Source organism: Mus musculus, chromosome 5 (genome assembly GCF_000001635.26).
Source record: "Mus musculus strain C57BL/6J chromosome 5, GRCm38.p6 C57BL/6J".
Taxonomy (NCBI): Eukaryota; Metazoa; Chordata; class Mammalia; order Rodentia; family Muridae; genus Mus; species Mus musculus.
Window position 1 is genome coordinate 37,166,839 of NC_000071.6, and position 22,046 is coordinate 37,188,884.

At 49.9% G+C, this 22,046-nt stretch overlaps 1 protein-coding gene across 4 annotated transcripts in view; it reads left to right on the forward strand.

Moving 5' to 3' along the window:
- The window catches only part of Gm1043 (predicted gene 1043), an 83,815-nt gene that overhangs the window by 13,710 nt on the left and 48,059 nt on the right, over window positions 1-22,046 (forward strand). For 3 of the 4 annotated variants that reach the window (XM_011240811.2, NM_001370827.1, XM_006504234.3), the window contains exons 5-10: window positions 3,065-3,179; window positions 4,070-4,188; window positions 6,343-8,763; window positions 15,243-15,416; window positions 18,845-18,901; window positions 20,235-20,417. In XM_011240811.2, coding sequence (XP_011239113.1) covers window positions 3,065-3,179; window positions 4,070-4,188; window positions 6,343-8,763; window positions 15,243-15,416; window positions 18,845-18,901; window positions 20,235-20,417 — 3,069 coding nt within the window. The remainder of the gene's footprint in view (window positions 1-3,064; window positions 3,180-4,069; window positions 4,189-6,342; window positions 8,764-15,242; window positions 15,417-18,844; window positions 18,902-20,234; window positions 20,418-22,046) is intronic. The other variant, XM_006504236.4, reaches the window with a different exon arrangement.

Sequence of the window (22,046 nt, forward strand, 5' to 3'; positions counted from 1 at the left end):
AAAGGGAGGGAGAGTCACATGCTACAGCACATGAAGGAAGCCAGGTCTGAAGGGGAATTACCCCCCCCCCCGCACCCCCCCCCCCACCACATACACACCCGTTACCTGCTTCAAGATAGCTCTCTGCTCATGGACTCTGGGAGCTGTGCTGTTAGTTACAAGGAGGGCAGGCATTGTGAAAAGCCATGTTGGTTGCTCCTTAGCCACAAAGTGCTTGCTCTTGTAGACACTGTAAAGCAGCCAGAGGAGTGCTGATACCCCTATCCCTAGGCTGAGTCTAGAGGAGTGAACTCAGTTTGCCCAAGCTCAGATAGATGAGAACTTTCAGATCAGGTTGCTTAAAAAGCTAAGTCCTCTGAAGCCACAGGGAGGAGTTTGGAAGAAGGAAGATGCTGGGGAAAGGAGCAGGGGAAGATGATGGGTAGCAAGATGCCACTTGTTTGGTGGTGTGCATTCGCAGGCTTCCCTGGGAGCATTCACTGTGCTTCTGCAGTGCCCCAGGCTCAGTGCTGGGCCCTGAGACTCGGGGGTGATCTGAGTGTGGCCCAGCTCTTCAAGAACTTGGAGTTACAGACACAAGTATAACCAATAGTGGTTTAGGCTACCAAGCAGCTATATCAGAAGACAGACAGATGGCCATGACCTGGTCTGCAGGGCCACTGACAGAGGCTTATGTACAGAGATGAAAAGTCAGACTGTCAAGGTCACCATGTCCTCTGTCATCTGATAGCTGAGGCGCTGAAGTGATGGGCATTGCTGGGTGCTGTCTGCATCTCTCTGTCCTCAGTGGGTATAGAGTGAGCCCTGGCATCAGCTGTGGGAACTCTTTCATTGTTGGGAAATGACCTCTGCTTGCAGCTCTGCAGGACTGCGTCAGCACCGGTTTGCTGTTCACTATAGAGAAGATAGGGGCACTGAGAAATAGAGAGGGCTTAAGGGAGAATTCTGTGGTCAAGAGCCCTTGCTGCTCTTGTAGAGGGCCAGGGTTTGGTTCTTAGTGCCCACATGGAGTAGATCACAACTGCTGTTAACTCCAGCTTCTAGAAACCCATTGCCTTCTTCTGAGGGCTTCTGGACACACATAATCCAGCATTTACTCAGGCACAATAATACACACATCAAACAACTAAATAACTCTTTTTAAAAAATACCAAAGGCAAGTGGTAAAGCACTTGTGAACATGTGTGAGGCCCTAAGTTCAGTTCATTGCAATATAACACACACACACACACACACACACTCATATATGCACACACATGAACACACAAAGAAAACAGAAAGAAATAGTTAATACACACAGCCATTGAAGGGGCCACTGATCTACAGTGTTTGCCTGGGCCTTTGGGAACCTAGGCCTTTGGGGAGGGCTGTTAGGCAGTGAGTATCAAATGATATAAGAAACCAACCTGATGACTTGGAGCAAGTCTTGCTGATTTAGCTCTCCCATGATGCACCAACTGTATTGGAGAACTACTAATCACTATGTCACTATTTTCTTCATCCAACCTTTCTACTATCCTTATAGGAATTAATATTTTTATTACAGCCACAGGGTCTATGTGGACATGGACCCCATGAACAGATGTTTACTGTTCTCATTGTTGTGACCAAATACCTGAAAAGAAGGTACAGTCGTAGCAGAGTGGGACAGGCATGGTCACAGGGCCATGGGGCAGCTGGTCACATTGCGTTTGCACTTAGGAATCAGAAAGCAGACAGGAAATGGAGCCAGCTTATCAAATGTGTGACACCTCAAGGCCTGTCCCTACTTTTTCCAGTGAGGCTGTACTTCTAAGGGTTCTACAACCTTCTCAAACAGTGCCATTAGCCAGGTCCAAGAGATCAAACACACAGGCCTGTTTCTAAGAGTCTATGATGCAGCCGGGGTGGGGGGCTTTGATTTGTGGGTAAAAGGATGCAGCACAAACCGCTGCACAGATAGAAAGGAGGTCACGAGCACAGAGTGGCAGAAGGGCAGGACATGGGGGAGGGTGATGGGGATCTGATTGGTGGAAAGGTCAAGGAAGGCAGAAGAAAGCCTCCCAGGGGACTTTGCAGGGCACTGGACCCTTACTTACTACCATCCAGCAATGATTGCATGCTCCAAAGACTAAACTGTTGCAAAAAGGATTCCAAATGAGGGGCAGAGCTTATTGTAGGGTGGCCTTGCTCAGGGACACTCAGGTATCCTCTAGCTCAGTCACAGTCCTGCCCATGATCTGGGGCCTACAGTCATTGGCTGGAACACAGAGCAAGGTATATGCCTGAGATGAAGACAGGCCTTTTTATCTTGCTGCACAGGAGAAGGGGGAGAAGGGGAGGCACCCTGGCCTTTTTTGCTTTCCAGTTTAAGTTACTGGCCAGATGTTCAGTGGGATGGGGACAGGTCCAGGAGTCATCTACAGAGAGGCCTGTAAGACAGTTGGCTGGCTGTTAGAGCCTTCCCCCAACATAGCAGAAGGATCAGCCTGTGCACAGAGAATGTGCCCAGCATGGTGGCAGGCCAGGAGGTTACCATGTCAGGGCCAAGAACCTACCGGGGTTATGACAGCTGGAACTGTCCATAGGTGGCCTCCAGGACCATGGTGGGTATTTTCCTCTCTGTCCACACAGATGGCCTCATACAAGTCTGGGGCACACTGCCTGGGTCATTAGCTACTGTCACCTTTGGGACTTGCTCAGAAGAGAAAGATGGGAGCATTCAAAATCCCTGAGCAGATGACAGCTTTCCAGTGGGACAGAGGGACCACATGGGAGCAAGGCTGGGACTTTGTCTACCATACAGTTTCTTGTCTGAATGGACAGACTACTCCAAGGACAGCCTGCTACCCCATGTAACTTACTGAAAGAATCTCAGGAGTCAGCAGGAACAGTGTGGCTGGTAAACCAATGGCTCAGGCTAGGCCCCATGGCCAACTTTGAGCCCACTGCTTTCTGATCATTTTCCTGTCTATGGAGGTGTCTGACCATTGCTATGAAGGTGGGGAGTGGGGCATAGGCACGGCCTTGGCGTGGTCACTTCAGATGGGCACTTACGGTTGTTCTATTTTTTGTCTCTCTCAAGGGTGCCTTGGGCTGTGCACAGAGTGATTCTCCACCTCCACCCAGGGCAGAGGTGCTGGATCCCGGCAGCAGCCACGGCTGCCATGGTGATGCGCGTGAACTTCAGGGCCCGGCAGGTTTGTGGATGCTGTGATACATAGAGGGGCTGCCTGACATCCCTCTGGTAGACCAGCTCCCTTAGTCTTTCCTGATATTACAATGTTGGGCCAGGTGGTTTACTCCTCTCACAGATAAGGAGAGTCTCAGAGAGGCTCAAGGTCCTACAGCTGGTCAAGGCAGAATCAGGGTGTGACGTTCCAGGATAATTAGCTTAGGATAGTTGGACAATTAAATGTGTGCACTTGACTTTCAAAGGGTGTCAGCCAGCTGCACATTGGTAGTGAGAGCTCGTCCTCACAGAGACATCCATGGTAAGCAGGGCCATCCTAGCCCCCATACACCCTAGGTGACACCTTGGGTTGAGGATGACACTTGTGACTCTGTCTAAGAATCGCTGGGGCTTTGAGGTCCCTGGGTCTCTTAGCTGTCAGACATGATTTCCTACATCACTGCTATAGGAGATCCCCATCCTCCAAACGCAAGAGCAGTCCACAGTCTCATGCTACCCAGGGCTACTGGATGCTGGAGGAGGGAGCTGATGCTCCCCTTATTCATATCTGGGAGCAGAACTGTTGGACGGACTAAAGCATGGTGGGACCGTTCCTGAAAGCTGTGCAGGGTTGGGGGAGGGGCATCGCCCTGCTGACGGATGAGGACACTGAGGGTCCTAAAGGCTTCATGGACATGTTCCAGCTATTGTCCACGGAGGTACCTTGAGAAACAGTTCCTTTGCTCACAGTTGGGAAGTCATGCACATCTCCAGCTTCAGGTCCTCACCTGGCAGAGGAGTGGAGCGCACCAGGAGTCACTGTGGGCTAAAAGAGAGTCAAGAGAGTCATGGTTCTTGGTGGCTATTGTAATAGGTCTTCCATGAGGGATTTTTAACCTCAGGATCTTGCTGTTCTAGGCCAGTTCTCAGAAGAGTCCCCTAGCTGTGTTGGAGACGGACCAGACCCCCACATGATGGTGTTAGCAAGGACCATAGGCAAGCTTCAGAGAGACCTGCCAGGGTCTGAGCATAGACAGGTGAGGCCAGAGGGATTTTTGGATATGCAGATCAGTGGGGCCTGGATGGCCCGCTATGTGTACAGTGGTGTGCCCCCCTGGGGAAGTGATAGATTTGAAGAATATAATTGAGAGAGGACAGTTTGAGTGAGTGGGATGCAATGTGCTGAGACCTAGCTGAGAAGTAGGGTGGGGTGAAAAGAAGCCCCAAATAAGTGCGTCTGGTGTGAGCTATCCCAAGACACCCACATTACCTTAGTGAACCTCCCTGGCCACCCACAGAGCAGGTCTTGCCTCCCTATCCAGAGATAATGAGACCCGAGGGACACTGGAACTCCCCAGAGCTCCCCAGCCTTGGAGGTCTCCTTCTTCTGTACTCTGTGCCACTCCAATCATCTGGTCTTAAAAACTGGATCTGAATTCTTCCTGACACTGTGGCAAACCTCTGATCCCAACTTCTGCCTTCTGCCTCTTGTCCTAAAGAACAAAGCTGAACTGAAAGTGGTGTCCTGACATGACTCTGTGATTCTGAACCTCATTCATTCATTCATTCATTCATTCATTCATTCATTCATTCATGTATGCATGCATTTATATATATGTTTATGCATTCATGTATTCATTTATTTACCTCCTGAAACATCCCCTCACGAAGTTTGGCTTCATGTAGAGGAAAGAATTCCACACAGCAAGAGAGAGAGCTGACCTGCCTCCAGTAGTTAGTCTTCTGCTGGCCCTAAAGAGACATGAAAGGCCAGGAAGGTGGGGCCCTGTGTGCCACCCACTCATCCTATTTATAGACGGCTCAGAAACACTTCAGGAAAGTCACTTAGTGTCAGTGCTTCAAAAGATTGGCACCTCTGTGCTCTCCTTGTTGAATGAACCCCTCACAACCTCAGGGTGGCTTCTAGACTTCTATCCCTGAGCCAATACATTTCCTGGCTTCCAGAGACCCCCTTAGATGCCTCGGCCCTAGGCCCCACATTGCTGATGAAGAAGAAGCTCCAAGGCCTGGACTAAGAGCAGAGGCTTAACCCATATCCCTAGATTCACGAACTACAGTCCCTCTCTTCCTCCCTTTATGCATGTCCTTTGTCACCCTCAAATAGCATGTGCTCAGCTTCAGCACCATGCCTGTCTCTCTGCTAATTCTATTGTCTCTAATCTCATCACTGGGTTAGAACTGCATGTCACTGCTGCCCTTGAGACCCAGTCCAGATCTTTTAATTTAGGGATGCCCAGTTTACAAATGCAGCTGTGTGGCTCCTGAAGCCAAATGATTCCCACCAGATTAGAGGCAAGGTTTAAGCTTCATCCTGCTGGTCAGAGTCCCTGCTAAGAGCCTGCCCACTACCCCACAGTTCCCTATAGCACAGGGAGACTGAGAAACTCAGGGCCTGGTAGAAAACTGGAGCCCAAGTCAGGCACCCAGCCTCCTGCTTCTCTTCGGGGTACTGTGACCAGATATCTCTCTTGCTTGGTAGACATGTGGTATAAATGACTACAAAGACATTCAGAGCGGTCTAGGAAACCCCTTAGATAAGCTTGGCACTGCTCCAGGCCTGAAGCAAAGTGAAGGCCAGCTCATACCCCCTGGGGGAAGTACAGAGTCCACATACACTGTGTACTAGAACCTTCCACCTGTGATTGGTGCTTTCAATCTATGCCACCTCTGATGGCAGCTACAAGCCACAGGGTGACTCATATCCCTGCAGAACCAAACCTCGTTAATATCTTTTTACATTCTGTGGCACCCGTGGAGACCATGTTGGATAGGAAAGGACCATAGGGAGCGTGGGCCACCCTATAGGCACGTGTGTATGATCTATTATGGTGTAGTATGCAGAAGATACGTGAGAATGGCCAGGGAGTAGTAGGTGTAGTATGCAGAAGGTAAGTAAGAACAGCCGGGGAGTGGTACAAGGGGTTGGGGTCTTTTGTGAGGAGGCAATGATATTTGGTTTGAGATAAAGGGGTGTTCCTTGAGAATATCTGGGAGAAGGGGAATCCTGGGCAGCGGGAAGAACTCAAGGCAAGGCCCTGAGGTGGAAGAGGGCACATAAGGACACGTGCCCAGCTGTATGGCAGGTCCAGAGAGTAGTGGGGGTCATGATCATGTGTGGGACTCAGCAGGCCAGGCCTATCTCATACTTCCTCTCCTCTCTCCACCTGCAGGGGGCTCTCATCCAGCCCCACCTGGATGCACAGGTTCTCCGGCTGCTGTGTAGCTGTCCCCCAGGTTCAGGCATGGACGAGCCACTCTGCTCCTTGGGTTTGTCAGAAGTATCAGAGAATCTTCAAAGTGTTGGAGCCCAAGAACCCCTACTGCTGTTACCCACATCCATGCTCCAGCTCTGGGGACCTGCTGGAGACCCAGAGCTCCTCCTGCTGCCCCTGCTCCAGGAGTGTCCTCTGCAAGAACTGCAGACCCAAGAAGAGCTGGACAGCATGCTTTCACCCGCCCTTGGAGCTCTGGCACACTCCAGCTGCCATCGTAATCTGGCAAGGAACCATGACATCACCTTCGGTCGGGAGTCCCCACTTATTTCCAATGGTTCATCTCTCACAAAAGGGCCCAAGGAGCCAAGAGACAAGTGGCAGGAGGGAAGTGGGCCTCCAGTCACAAGTGCAGAGAAGTGGGGGGTGATGGGAACCTTGGGTGGGGTAAAGTCAGAGCTTGATGACAGGTGCCTGCTGTTCCTGCAAGACAGTGAGAAGCTGTCCTTGGACACCGAGGTCCACACTCCAGAGAGCATGCAGGGAGGAGGCGGGGCTGCAGATACCCAGGCTGTGTCCTCCTTTCCTTGGCTTGGGTCAGAATGTCTAATACTGCCTCTGCATGGGACAGCCTCTAGGTCACAGGAGGGTCCTGACTCCCTGAGCAAAAGAGGGAATGTGGAAGGATGTGGCTGGGAACGATTGATAAATCTGTCTCCAGAGGAGGAAGAGGCCACCAGCTTCAGGGCTCATGGGACCCGGACAAGGACAAATGGTAGCCAGCTTTCCTTGGGAAAGGGCAAAGACATCTGGAGGAGTGCACAGGGCAAGCAGGGCCACCAGCTGTGCTTTGGAGACGCTGAGTTCCTACAGAAGGAGAGATCTGGGGATGGAGAACAAGAGAAGATGCAGGTCCGAGTGGCATCAGACTCGGCTTCTGTGGGCCCTGAGCAGCCTGAGTTCAAGACCCGTGTGGGTCAGGAACAGTGCATAGATGATCAGGATTTTTTACAGCTTTCCAGATGGGCTTCAGCAGGTGCCAGCAGTGAAGGTCCTTTCTCCTCACAGGCTCTGATCACAGGACAGGATAGGCGTGCCCTCCAGACAGACACACTGGAGAAGGAGGTGGGAGCAGGCTTCCAGCAGCTGAACAACCTGCAGAGTGTGTGTGGAGACCCCCAGCAGATGTCAGCCTTGATGAGAGAGAGCCACAGTGCCACTCACAGGTGGCGGCGGGACATGGAGGAGGGTGTGTGCCTTCAGCAGGCATTGGCCAGCCAGGATCTGAATGCAAAACCCAACAAGAACGATGAGGGAGTGGGGCTGGACGAGGATGTGGTCCTATGCAATGGAGAAGTTTTTCCAGGAGCAGTACTCAATGGGGATAAAGCCAACTGGGGCTCTTCTGAGCTGGGTGGCAGTCAGCTCCCTGCAACATGCTATATCCTAAATAAGGCGGGAAGCAGATTCCATCAGCTCCTGGCTAACACGGAGAAAGAGAGAAGTCAGATTTTACTTGATAATGCCGGGCTTCAGGGACACCAAGAGGGATGTCACCATGAAGGATGCCCTTGTGAAAAGGAGCATGCAAGAGAAGCTGCCAAGGCACTGAGGCTGGAACAGGCAAACCACACGCTGCAGGGAGAGCTGGTCCGCCTCAGGCACGAGCTGGACGGGTGCCTGCAGGCTGTGTCCGACCTGGAGGAATGCAATAGGAAGAGTTACTGCAAGATTTCCCAGCTGGAAGAGGAGAACGAGAAACTGAAGAGGGACCTGGGCCAGTTGCATAAGGCCGTGGCTGAAAGTGTCAGGAAAGCCGGGAGCAGGGTGAAACATGTCACCCTGGAAAATGCAGAGCTCAGGGCTCTGATCTCTGAGCTCGGGGTCAGCTATAAAGGACTGATAAAAGACACAGTGCTAGGGATAGAAGACATGGTCTGGGCTCTGCAGGGGGAAAACAAGCGCCTTGTGGGCAGGGTCCAAGGCCTGGAGAGGGAGGTCCTGCAGATGAGCAGGGATTCGGGGGAAGAAACGTGGTACTCCCAGGGAAACGCCAGCATGGTGGGAGACAAGGGACACGCTGAAGACAAAGAGGTCCAGGTGACTATGTTTTCAAGACAACTTAGCACAAGAGCCTGTGGGCCATCCTGGGCTGAGAAGTCGGATGTGGCTGGAGGACCTTCCTTAGATTTGGAAGATTCCAAATGCAGGGCTGATGCTACTATGACCTCATCAGTCTGTGCAGCCACCACAGGGCCTCAGGAAGCACACACCAACGGGGCAGCGGGAGACAGAGCTTGGCTGCCGAAAGAACAGAAGACGCCATGGTGTTCTGTGCAACAAGGAGCGCCTCAGAGGTCCCGGAGCCTCAGCCCCCAGGCATTCTGATTTGACTTCCTTCCTGTTTAGCAAGCTCAGTAGTGAGGGCCTCCCCACCCTCCCAAAGATGTAGATGCCCCTGCTGCAGCCATAAGAGGGAATTAGATCACCAGTCACATTTGCTAGATGAGAAAACCAGGCAGAAAAGTGAAGGGGTTTGTCTGAGGTCACCCAGTTAGGGAGGGCGTCAGCTGGGAAGAGCCCAAGATCTCCCTTTTGGCCTGAAAGTTAAGCCTGAATCTCCCAGTAGGTCCAGCAAATAGGTGGGCCTGGGCCTGGGCCTGGGCCTGGGCCTGGGCCTGGCCGGGTCCGGGTCGGGGTCCGGGTCCGGGTCTGGGTCTGGGTCTGGGTGAGTCTGGGTCTGACTTAGTTCTGGTTCTGGGTCTGGGTCTGACTTGGTTCTGGGCTTGGGCCTGGGTCTGGGTCTTGCTTGGTTCTGGTTCTGGTTCTTGCTTGGTTCTGGTTCTGGGTCTGGGTCTGACTTGGTTCTGGGTCTGGGTTCGGGTCCAGGTCCGAGTCTTGCTTGGGTCTGGGTCTGGGTTTGGGTCTGAGTCTGGGTCTGACTTGGTTCTGGTTCTGGGTCCGGGTCTGGGTCTTGCTTGGTTCTGGTTCTTGCTTAGTTCTGGTTCTGGGTCTGGGTCTGGAGCTGAGGCTGAAGTTGGGTCTGGGTCTGGGGTTTGCATTTTGAGATCATACCTTGGATTTTCCCATGTGAATAGTTCAAGCAGCCCAAGCCAGCACTCTCCAGGGTATGTCTTAAAAAGTTGTTGCAGACAGAGCAGTGAGCCATGGAAGGTAGCAGCAGAGTGGAGACAAGGTTTGTTCTATAGAGATGTGGGATTCTGGTGCAGACATGGAACCTCTCTTAGAGTCACTCTCTGCTAACTCAATCCCTGACAAATCAAATCTCCATGTTTATAATCCCCAGGACAAAATGCTCACAGTGTTAATGTCTGGGGACCACTGCCGCTAAGACTGTGTATCACTCAGAAATCCCCCCCCCCTCTCCTTCCATCTGCCCTCTCCCCCTCACTCGCCATCGCTGAGTTCTGCTTCCCTCCCTCTCCTCAGCAAATCTAGCTGCTGTCTCAAAGAACAGCTTTTGGCTTTTTACCAGTTTCCTTTATTGTCTGCACTTCACCGTGTGTGTGTGTGTGTGTGTGTGTGTGTGTGTGTGTGTGTATGCATATTTGTATGTATACATATATATATAATTCTTTCTTCCACAGTAGCTTATATTCCTGTATAATTTACTACTGTTATTTTAGTGACCACTCTAGAAATTCTAGGATGTATCTGTCATTTAAATTTGCCTTAGGCTAATGCCATTGTACCATGTCCCCAAATCATGAAAAAAAAAGAGAGAGAGAAAAATCTTTTAGTATTTAACTGCCTCTTCTCTGTTATCCCGTCACGTATCGCTTCAGTGTATTCTAAGCCTTGTTAGCTGTTGTTGTTGCTGATTTGAGCAGTCATTAGCCATTTTTGCACACACCCACATGTGTTTATTGCGTCTATTCCACAGGAATTTGGAGGAGCAGTTTGCTGCTGATATTTCTCATAGTACGGATTAGGTGGTGTTCTTTCTTGTGTTCTCCTGGCCTTGAAGGTCCCTTTTCTTAGATTCAGCACTGGATCCACAGCCTCCCCTCACTCAGTGCTCAGAAGGCTGCCTTCTGCTGTCGTCTGCCTTCCACCCTCAGACACACGTTGTCATCATCATCCCCCAAGCCCCAGAATAAACGCCGACGCTAAGTCTGACTGCTCTGAAGATTTTCATTTATCTTTGAGTTTTGGTGGCTTGATGGATCTAGCTATGGCTCTGTTTGTACTTTCTATATACAAGTTCCCAAGCTCTTTGAACGTGTATATTTATGTAAAGACAGAAATTTTTTAGATTTGAAAAATCCTTGGTTATCATTTCCTTTAAAATTCTTTTGCATGTTCAGAGGTACATATGTGTGTATGTCTACAGTGTGTGTGTGTGTGTGCGCGCGCGCGTGCAGTGTATGTGTATGTGTATATGCATGTGCATCTGTGAGTATAGGTGTTTGGAGATCAGAGGTCAGCCTCCGGTGTCATTCTCTTGGAGCTATAACCTGACAGGATTTCCCTGTGATCTAGGGCTTGCCGATTAGACTAGAGTGACTAGCCATCAAGCCACGGGGATCTGCCTGTTTCAGTCTCTCAGGTGCTGGGATTACAAATGTGTGCTACCACACTTAGCTCTCACTGTGGATGCTGGAGATGGAGCTCTGGACCTCAGCTCTACAGCAGCCATCTTGACCTCGTGATCATCTCTCCAGTACAGTGGATGTTCTTTTGTAAAGAATTTATTCTTATTTTTTCTTCCACCTTCTGGAATTCCAGACTTTTTGGCTGACTCTTTTATCTTTTGAAAAAAAAAAAAAGGTTTATCATAAGTTTGCAGGCCTGTGCTTCTGTTTGGGGGTTTTCTATTGATTTTTTTCTTTTAATTTGCTAACTCTGTGTTCTGTTGTGACCCACATCTTGCTGAATTCACCCGGTGAACTCCTGATTCCATTCATTGTACTTTGCGGGTCTAGAAAATTCATTTTATTATTTATAAAGAAGCAATGCTGACCATATGCTGAAGTAGTCCACCTTTTCATCCATTCAATTTATCTTTCAAATGAGGAAATATGTAAGCGCCTGACATTTTGTAGGGTCTCATCTGCACTCCGGGGTTTGGATCATCTCTTTGCCTGCCTCTGTTCGTTTGATTTCTTGGAAGATTTCTCTGTTTCTTCATATATCAGTTATTCAAAGAGCTTTTGAGGCTTGGACCTTCCTGTGATGTGTGGTAGAGATCCCTGGTTGCCTCTTCTTCCGGGTGGTGCTGTGCGCATCTCATGCTGGCCCCTCATGGGGTGATTGCTGGTCATCACAGTATTCCCATGAGAGTCTCTTTTGGTCCTAGGGTGTGCTGTGCCTCTCACAGTGTGGCACTTGCTCCTAGGACAACCAACACTGCCACATGCTTAGTGCTGTGTGACCCTGAGGTCCTGGTGGCTCACCTCCCAGCAGAGGATCCAGGAGGACATTTTTAGGGCAGCAGTTGGGTTTCTTCTCTGCGGCTCTCTCTCCCCTGTACCCTAAGTCTACCTGAACTCCATCTCTCATCCTTTTCACCCAGCCCTGCTCTCAGCAGTGGAGCCAATTTCCCAAATCATGCTCTACAAAGTGCTTCAGAGAGAAGCCCAGGGATCCACACTGGCCTGGTGTCTTCATTGTCCACACCATCCACCCTTCCCAACACCTCCCTGGATTTCATAGTTTCTCAGTAACGCGATTCTGACCTAACCTGGCATGAACTGAAAACCCTGGGGGAGGGGAGGGAGGCATAGAGAGTAGAGAGTTTCAGGATATTGTAAGACAGCTGTTTCAGCTCTGATTCAGTGAAGAGTCAGACTTGTTTAAAAATAAAACTGAGCTGGTGTGGCCGCCACAGCAGGCAGGCTGTGATATGTGATAGAAGGTAGAAAAGGCTGATGAGAAAAGGTCAGAGCTCGCTAGGTGGCCCTCCTCTGAGGTGGGGTGTATGTGAGAGGTGGGGGGAGGCAGAGAGGGGGTGGGGTGGGGAGGGAGTTTGAGGACCACAGAGGGCATCTGGGGATCACAACCAAGAGGTGACAAACAGTTGGGAAATGTGAGGTTAATAACTGGAGATGAAGTCCACAGGATTTAGGGATGATCAGGGACAGAGGGTGAAGATCCTCTTTCTGTCACAGAGTCACTCTTAGACCTTTGGCCCTCTTATAGCTCCCTGTCATACTGGGCCCAAATCCCCAGTTCTTATAGTAAGGACACAGCAGAGTCTCCAAGGCTGCAGGAGCTGCCGTCTACACCTCACCAACTGCACCCTGAGCTGCAGCAACCTGAGACTGAGTTCTCTGCATCCTTCATTGGCTTCTCGGTAGATTTCAGCTTTCACCTGGGAACTGCTACTGACCTTCGAGTCTCATGTTCAGGGCAGCCCTGCAGACTGGGCTCAGGGCAGAGGGGTGGAGGAGCTGATTGGGCACAGCTCTTTACGGTTCTGCAGTCATTGCTATACTTGTGACGGGGATTTGTATCACTAGAATCGATGAAGGCTACACGTTGGTTTCACAGCATGGTGTCTGCTACCACAGCACAGATGGATGGGGCCAGAGTCTCTGCTCAGGCTTCCATAGCTTTTAGACCTCCTTTTTGCAAACTGGGCTGAATGACCTGTGTCTGTCACTCTCCCAGTCAACCACAGCTCCTATGGGATCTCCCTGCTGTCCCTAAGCCTAAATGCAGCATACAGTCAGCTGTGTAGACTCGGGCACCGGCCGACTTCCCCACCTACTACCAGATCATGTTGTGGGCACTCTCTTAGGGTCCATAGGGCAGAGCCCTTGTCCAGGCCACCAGAGGCAGGACACAGCATCGAGCCACCAAACTTCTCAAAAGGCCACATTGTTTTGGAGTCTGGAGCTAAATTTTATGGAACCATCCGGAGCACCCATCTGTTCCTGACAGGCCCCAGCCTGCGAGTCTCAGGCCTACGCAGTGTGAATTTTTATTAATTAAGAAAAATACCACATTCTGTTATTGTGGTCCTTGTTCACAGGGAGATGTCCGATCAATCACAGTCACACGGATCCTGCCCTCTCCTGTCCCACCCTTCTTTCCTGCTCGCAGAATAGCCCGAGACCTCTCCACCTTCTCCCACTAGAGTGTGGGATGGTAGAAGTTATGGAAGAAACAGGCTGGTTTAAATAAAGCAAGGGATACGGGTATCTCTGAGCTACCCAGTCCTTCATGGAGACGATCCCTGTTAGCCATACCACTCCTTCCCATGTGCACCTTAGCATTCGGATCAGGATTGATCACTCCTTGCTCAGTGGGGTTAGAAATCCACCCCCATGCGTTCTCAAGACCCCACAGGTGTGTTCCCATCATGGATAAGGTCTGTCTATCCCCTGACAGAATTAGCATAGTCAAGTTCAGCACAACTACAGATATCACTCCAATACTAAGAATGGGAAACCACACATGGCAGGAGAAAGAAAAATATATATCTTTTATCAGATTTTATAGAGGAGCTGGAGAGATGGCTCAGGGGTTCAGAGCACCTGCTGCTCTTCCAGAGGGCTCAGGTTCCATTTCCCTAAAGTCCATGTTGGGCAGCTCACAGCCACTTGAAATTCCAGCTCCAGGGGATCTGTCGCCATCTTCTGGCCTCTGTGAGCACTGCACTCATGTGGCACAACTCACACTGACATACATATAAATTAACACTTTTATAAGCAGTTTTTCTCTTTTGGTTTTTTTGAGACAAGGTTTCTCTGTGTAGCCCTGGCTGTCCTGGAACTCATTCTGTAGACACTGCTGGCCTCAAACTCAGAAATTCACCTGTCTCTGCCTCCCAAGTGCTGGGATTAAAGGCATGTGCCACCACTGTCAACAGTCAAATGAACACTTTCAATCTTTTAAGAACATGTAAGGAAAAGACACATGCTTTGTACATATGTGTGTATATGTGGGTTAGTAAAATAATGAGGACTCAGCACACAGGATCATTTAGGGGCAGAACAATCGCTACTATTGATCTTACTTCCCTCAGGGCTGAGCAAGCTCCTACTTCCCTGACTCCCCTGGCAGCTGTATGAATCCTGCTCCTGTGGTATTCATTCTGTCAGAGAATAGGTGGCAATTTGGTAGTAATCGAGGGAAATTTGGAATTGTCTGCCTTATGCAAAGTCATGAAGCTTCGACGGCACACACATCTGACAGTTCGAGTTGTGTGTGAAAGTTCATTTTTCTGTGTTTCAAAGCAATAGTTACTGAGAGTGATCGAACAGGACCCTGGTTGATAGGTCCTATTTTGCATATTTTTGAGAGTAATAATCTGGGACGTTGTTCTGTGGTTCTATTTACCTTTCCTTCTCCTCTCAGGATATTCATCAGGGCTCATACATTCATATGTGCACCGAGAGGCACGAAGGGCATCCCATGTGAGAAATGGATGTTAGCAATAATGGAAGGCATAGAATTTGAGAGTCTTCTTTATTCATACTCTGTCTTTCTATCTATCTATCTATCTATCTATCTATCTATCTATCTATCTATCTATCTTTATCTCTTTCCCTCCTTCTCTCCATCCCTTTCTCCCCCTCCCTCCCTCCCTCCCTCCCTCCCTCCCTCCCTCCTTCTCCCTCCCTCCCTCCCTCCCTCTCCCTCCCTCCCTCCCTCCCTCCCTCCCTCCCTCCCTCCCTCTCTCTCTCTCTCTCTCTCTCTCTCTCTCTCTCTCTCTCTCTCTCTCTCATTCCCCTTCCTTTTTTCTTTCTACTATGAGAAAAAAACCCAAACAGGATAGATAGATAGATGGATGGACAGACAGACAGAGAGACAGACAGTAGAGTAGGTTACTGGTTGTAGGCGATGGCACTTTATCACCTGATGATTTTACCCACACTTCTTTTCCTCAGCTCCAAAACTCTAAGGCTGCTGCCTCTGAGGAAGACACCAGACTATGCATACAGCGGCTCCAGCACCAGGTTCGGACCCTACAGTGCCAGCTCAGGGACCAGGGCTGGGCACTGAGGGAGTTGCAGATGGCTCGGGATGAGGCAGTGGGCCTCCAGGATAAGCTCAAAAGCAAGGTAGGCTAGGCCAACCCTTCCCCGCCCTCTGAATGTTTCCAGACCTCAAGGAGTGAGAGCCAACAGCTTGGTTGTGTTGGTTAGAGATTTAGAGCCTAGAGCAATGTGGGAAGAAAGACAAGGGGTCTGGAGCCTTTGCAGCCAGCTGCCCTCCATCAAAACAATATGTATATATGGGTTTTAAAAGCATCAGGCACCGTCTCAGGTTTTCTATTGCTGTGATGAAACACCATGATCAAAAAGCAAGTTGGAGAAGAGAAGGTTTATTCGGCTTACACTTCCACATCACTGTTCATCATTGAAGGAAGTCAGGACAGGAACTCACACAGGGCAGGAACCTGAAGGCAGGAGCTACAGAAGCCACGGAAGTATGCTGCTTACTGGTCTGTTCCCTGTGGCTTGCTCAGCCTGCTTTCTTATAGAACCCAGAGCCACCAGCCCAGGGATGGCACCACCCACAACAGATTTGGGTCTTCCCTCATCAATCACTAATCAAGAAAATGCCTTACAGTTGGATCTTATGGAGGCATTTTCTCAATTGAGGCTCCCTCCTTTCTGATGACTCTAGCTTGTGCTAAGCTGACATGAGACTGGTCAGCACAGGCACCTTCAAATATTTGCAAGAGGAAAGTTCAGCCCTTCTTCTGTAGGGGGCATGCATGGACATGATTATAGAAGTTCAGTGAGAGACTCAAGGTGGACTGGCTCAGGATCTTGGCTCTGGAGGACATTTGGACCAACATGGGTCTAAACCCACACAGACCTTCATAGGCACACACACACCCAAGGGCAGAAATTCCAGCTGCAGTTGTGCTGACTTCAGTCCCTGCTGACCCCGCAGCTTTGTACAATGTTCCCGTTGGAGGAAGCCTGAGGAAGTGCACGGGGGAACCCCACTTTGTTTCTCATTCTGCATCGGCCCTCAGTGATGACACATATCAGTAATTGATTTTAACGGAACATGATATGTGTTCCTAATCTTATATACAGAAACCCCAAAGCACCCTCAATGCATTCTTTTTTTTCCATTTTTTGTTAGGTATTTAGCTCATTTACATTTCCAATGCTATACCAAAAGTCCCCCATACCCACCCACCCCCACTCCCCTACCCACCCACTCCCCCTTTTTGGCCCTGGCATTCCCCTGTATTGGGGCATATAAAGTTTGTGTGTCCAATGGGCCTCTCTTTCCAGTGATGGCCGACTAGGCCATCTTTTGATACATATGCAGCTAGAGTCAAGAGCTCCGGGGTACTGGTTAGTTCATAATGTTGTTCCACCTATAGGGTTGCAGATCCCTTTAGCTCCTTGGGTACTTTCTCTAGCTCCTCCATTGGGAGCCCTGTGATCCATCCATTAGCTGACTGTGAGCATCCACTTCTGTGTTTGCTAGGCCCCGGCATAGTCTCACAAGAGACAGCTACATCTGGGACCTTTTGATAAAATCTTTCTAGTGTATGCAAAGGTGTCAGCGTTTGGATGCTGATTATGGGGTGGATCCCTGGATATGGCAGTCTCTACATGGTCCATCCTTTCGTCTCAGCTCCAAACTTTGTCTCTGTAACTCCTTCCATGGGTGTTTTGTTCCCACTTCTAAGGAGGGGCAAAGTGTCCACACTTCAGTCTTCATTTTTCTTGAGTTTCATGTGTTTATCAAGTTGTATCTTATATCTTGGGTATCCTAGGTTTTGAGCTAATATCCACTTATCAGTGAGTAGATATTGTGTGAGAGTTCCTTTGTGAATGTGTTACCTCACTCAGGATGATGCCCTCCAGGTCCATCCATTTGGCTATGAATTTCATAAATTCATTATTTTTAATAGCTGAGTAGTACTCCATTGTGTAGATGTACCACATTTTCCTCAACACATTCTATCTAAGGCATGCTTACATGCATGGCTTAAGAATACTTTCTCCCTATCCCCAGCTTACATTTTTCACTCCCTTCTCATCCACATAAACAATCATTTGCCTTTGGTAATCTTATACAATGTGTTTCGGTCATATTCTCCGTTCTGCCAACTCTCACCGATCCCCTTCCCTCCCCACCCGAGTCTCCCTCTCCTCCTTCCCCACCCTCTGCTTTCTTTAACTTAAATCCATCAAGTAAGTTTGTGCTGTCCATATACTACAGTGTGGTCCACTTACCAGGGCCACTCTTGAAGAAAACAGACTCCCAGCTGTCAATAGCTGCATGGCCAGCAGTGGACTCAGTGCCCTCTTCCCCTCTCCGTGCTGAGCTTCAGCCTGACTTGCGCTTGCGCCGGTCTGCTGCACGCTGTCACAAGCACTTCAATCGGATGTGCGGCTGGGCTGGTGTGCCCCTAAAGCACTGTTTGCTTGTAGTCCTACCACCTCGAAGCCTGCACACATTGAGTCCCTTTTGAATACAAGTTTATCCACTTGAAGCTGGAATCTCTCTTTGCACCAGTCCTAGAGAGTTACGCCAGATAGATGCACAGAAGTAATGTCTGTAAAAGCAAAGAAACAGACCAGCATTACGTATTCCCACCAACAGAGGCCTGCGTAAATAAGTCACACCACAGCTGCAGGAGGAGAGAGTGTGTGAGCTTTTAAAGGGATGAGGCCAGTTGGTTTGCTTGAAAACGTCGCCAGGCTTTTCTATTTAATTACCAAACAGGAAGCGTGTGTGACACTCCCCATGCATCAGATTTTCATGTGCCTGTGCACACACATCCTATTTGTGTGAGTGTGTAATGTTGAGGAAGAAGAGTGATGGGTAAGAACTGGTCAGGGGCAAGGGGTTTATTTAGATTGCAACAGATAAGAGAGTGTGAGGGAATTGCCATAAAATCCCCATTTTATACATTTTATAGGAGAAGAATTCAGACAGAATCTGGTAAGGTGGGATGCTGGGCTAATGTGGAAAGTCTGAGGTGACCTCACACATGCCTGGTACCTGTTCTCTGGCTCCTCTCTCTGTCGTGCTAGGTCCCATACTTGGTCCTTCTCAGCAGGGCCTGAGGCCAGGTCAGGAGGGCACTCAAGCTGCATGATGAGTGTTGGGTACCAGAGGCCAGCCCGGAGCTGAGGGCTGGAGTGTGAGCAGCCTCACACCAGGAACAGAATCCACATTGCTGGTCTGCCCCAGGTGGTAACAGTACCTAGTGCCTATTGAGCACCGCTGACCACCATGCCTGAGTCTAGGTGCCCTATATCAGTGACCCTCAGCTTGGGGTGAACAGTCATTGTACCCCACTGCACAGAAGACACTATGCAGGAACATACAGGTCACAGGGGCCAGCTATGTCAGGATAATGTGTGGCTCAGGGACCCACGGTTCACAGTAGGTTGTGTTCCTATGGCACTCCATTCCCCACACAGGGAAAGGTGACTGCAGGCCAGCACTGGCACCCTCCCCTGACCCATCCCACACTGCTCAGTCACAGGTGTGCTTCTTCTTTCAGCTTGAGGAGCTTCGGGAGCAGCAGCATGAAGTGCGCCTGGCTTCAAGCCCTCTGAAGGTAACATACTGCCACGTCACCATTTTGTATTTCATGAAAATACCCAAGTGTCAGCCACGGATGTCACCCAGGTCCCCACATGAGCAGTGTTCCACATATATTCTTCACCTAGCTTCTCACGTGTGTGAGATCATCCTATATGGCGCCTCTTAACCCCACACGCTGTGTTCCACTTTGTCCTCGGAGCTGGGCTCGGGGGGCAGTGCCTTGGTGCCCACAGTCCTCCCTCCCCATTTCCTCTCCTCACCCTTCTTTTGCTTTGTTCTTCTTCTCTCTTTCTCCTTTCCCTCTTTCTCTTCTCTCTCCATCTCTCTCCATCTCCCCCACTTTCCCATACTGCATTCACTCCAGTGCATGCTTCCTTAAGAAGGTCCCCACTCTACCTATCCTTTTATATGTATATTTGGGACATACCATACGGAGGAAGGACCCTTGCTGCAATGCTCTTTGCTAGCAGGATAAGGTGACATGTTTAATCTGGGCCTGCATTTGGGAGGAGGCAGAGACCCACCCACGGTCCTGGTTTCTGTGTGGGTGGCTGAGGAGGAGCCTTGCTTGATCATCAGTTGGACGCCATGATACTCAGAGTCCCTGTTTCCTGCCTTCTCTTGGAGCCTCACCTTTGTGTTAATTAGTGGTGCTCAACCTTCCTGATACTGCACCCCTTTAATACGGTTCTTCATGTGGTGACCCCCAACCATAAACTTATTTTGTTGCTACTTCATAACTATAATTTTGCTACTGTTGTGAATTGTAATGTAAACACCTGCATTTTCTGATGGTCTTAGGTGACCTCCGTGGAAGGGTTATCTGACCCCCAAAGGGGTCAGGACCCTCAGGTTGAGAAACACTGGTATTGGTAAAATGGAAACTTTAGGAATTCCCACGGAGACTCTAGGATGCCATCTGGGACACCATAGACAGGACAGTATAAGGACCCCCATAAAGTCAGGACCATGAGTGCCCCCCCCCCCGACTAACTTCATGCTTTGACAAATCCCTCCCATTAAAGGAGGACCCCAGAGCTTTGTGCTTTAGCAAGGTGAAGCCAAATGAAAAGGCAGGGAGGGCTCTGCCGGGTGGTTCCTGGTTCCCCTTACAGTGCATCAGACAGATTGGTAGGCTGAGGTGTGAAGAGGAGCTTAGTTGCAGCTCTGAGCCACCAACGAGTCTGGGTCTGTATTCTCGAGTGCCTACTATGTGATCCTGGAACTTTTAGGATGGTAGCATGTAACCCTGAGGTCCCGGTTGTGGATGAGGGAATCATACCGGGAATGGGGTACTGACTGCCTTGGCCCCTAGCTCAGCCTTTACCATGAACCCTACTTTCCAGGCCAAGCTGGCTTCCCTGGTCCACAAGTGCCAGGAGAGGAACCGCCTGATTGAACACCTACTGCAGGAGCTGCCAAGGCACGAGCCCAGGAACCGCCTGCTCTCTGAGCTGGCGCAGAACATGCTTGAGGATATAGCCCTGGCTGAGTATAGTGCCACCTTCCTGACCCCAGGAGCACCTGAGGTAAGTTGCCATAGACAGCCTTATCCTTGTTTCTAGGGACTCTTAGGTGGACCCAGCCCAGGCCACCTGCTTCCATGTGCTGTCTTGGAGACCAATCCTCCCCCCACACTGGTTCCTTCTCTAGGTGGCACCTGTATTCTGGGGTCTGGGAAGAGTGCTGGGGAGCCTTTGTCTCTAAAGCGCTTATGACCCTGTGCAGGGGCAACAGACACTAATGTGTCACATAAGCACCATGATGCTGTGTCACCAGACATTCTTGTCACCCATACTTCAGGAGTTCTGGATGCATAGCCCCTTCTGCCAGCATGCTTGGTCTACTGACTGCCTCCTGTCCATCCTTTAAGGTTCCTAGTGCCTCTCCACAACAACTGGTCTAAATCCCAAAGCCCACAATTCCCCTCACACCCGTCTACCCCCACGGTACTTGGTATGCACAATATAGCATGCACAAGGGATTCCTCCCATGTTGTTGAGCGCATTCGTTGATACCTCTCTGGGAGGCCAGAGCCTCTCCCCAGCTGTCTGTCTCCCCATTGTCTGACACAGAATCTGCCCAGGGAAACACTTCTTGAAGCACAAGATCATGAACAAGATCATGATGTGTAGCTAGGCAGAGAGAGAGAGAGAGAGAGAGAGAGAGAGAGAGAGAGAGAGAGAGCACTTGCCCCACACTGGTGAGACCCTGGATGCTATGCTCAGAACCACACCCACATAGAGATAATGAACTCAATGTGTGAGAATCTTCTCTGTTGAAGGTTAACAAAAGAAGAAATTGAGGGTGAAATGTTCAGAAGTCCTGGTGATGGTGAAGGGTGGTCCTGGGTACCTATTTTTCTGATCTAGATAGAGGGCTCCCAGGGGGTGTACTTGGCTTTGAACAGTTGTCTGGGGGGAACCCAGAAGTATCAGCCATGTCTGCCCACATCCTATTCCTGTGATTGAGACAGATCTGCCTCTGAGGCTGTTGATGGTATGGGGTGGATGTGTTTTCTAGGAATACAGCCTTGGGGTTGGTTCTGGCCGTACAGGGGTTGACCTTCTCAGTCCCTCACAGCCTGCAGATGTCTATGATACCAACTGCCATGCAGCTGAGGAGGTGGAAACTGGAGGTCATAGGGGTGTCAAAGGTGTAGAAACTTGGTGTAGGGCCAGAGCTCAAATCCAAAACAGCAGATGACATGTCTAGTGTTTATCTGTTTGTTTCTGTGGGTTTTTAGAAGAGATGGGGGGGGGGGAGATGGAGAGAGGGAAAGAGAATTCTAGTTAAAGTGATTAAGACAATCTCTGGGACACAGTTAGTGCCTAATAGTTGCGGTGAGTGAGGCAGGACTGAAACAAGGAGGCATTGATTATAACTTGAACACTGTGCTGGAATAGGCTGGTTTGCAGTAGCCAAACTAGAAGGGGCTGATGGGTGAATCAGAGAATAATCAATTATCTATGAAAACAGAGCTAGTGTGTGTCTGGCATACTCTAGGCAGATGAATACACCAAGGAAGTCCATTTTCCCCATTGCAGTTCTCAGAGAGGCAAATTCACCAATGTGTTCATATGTTGGTCAGTTACCATCTGTTGTCAGAAGCTGATAGAAAAATGTGGGTGTGGGATAGGGGTGTAAGATGTGGGTGT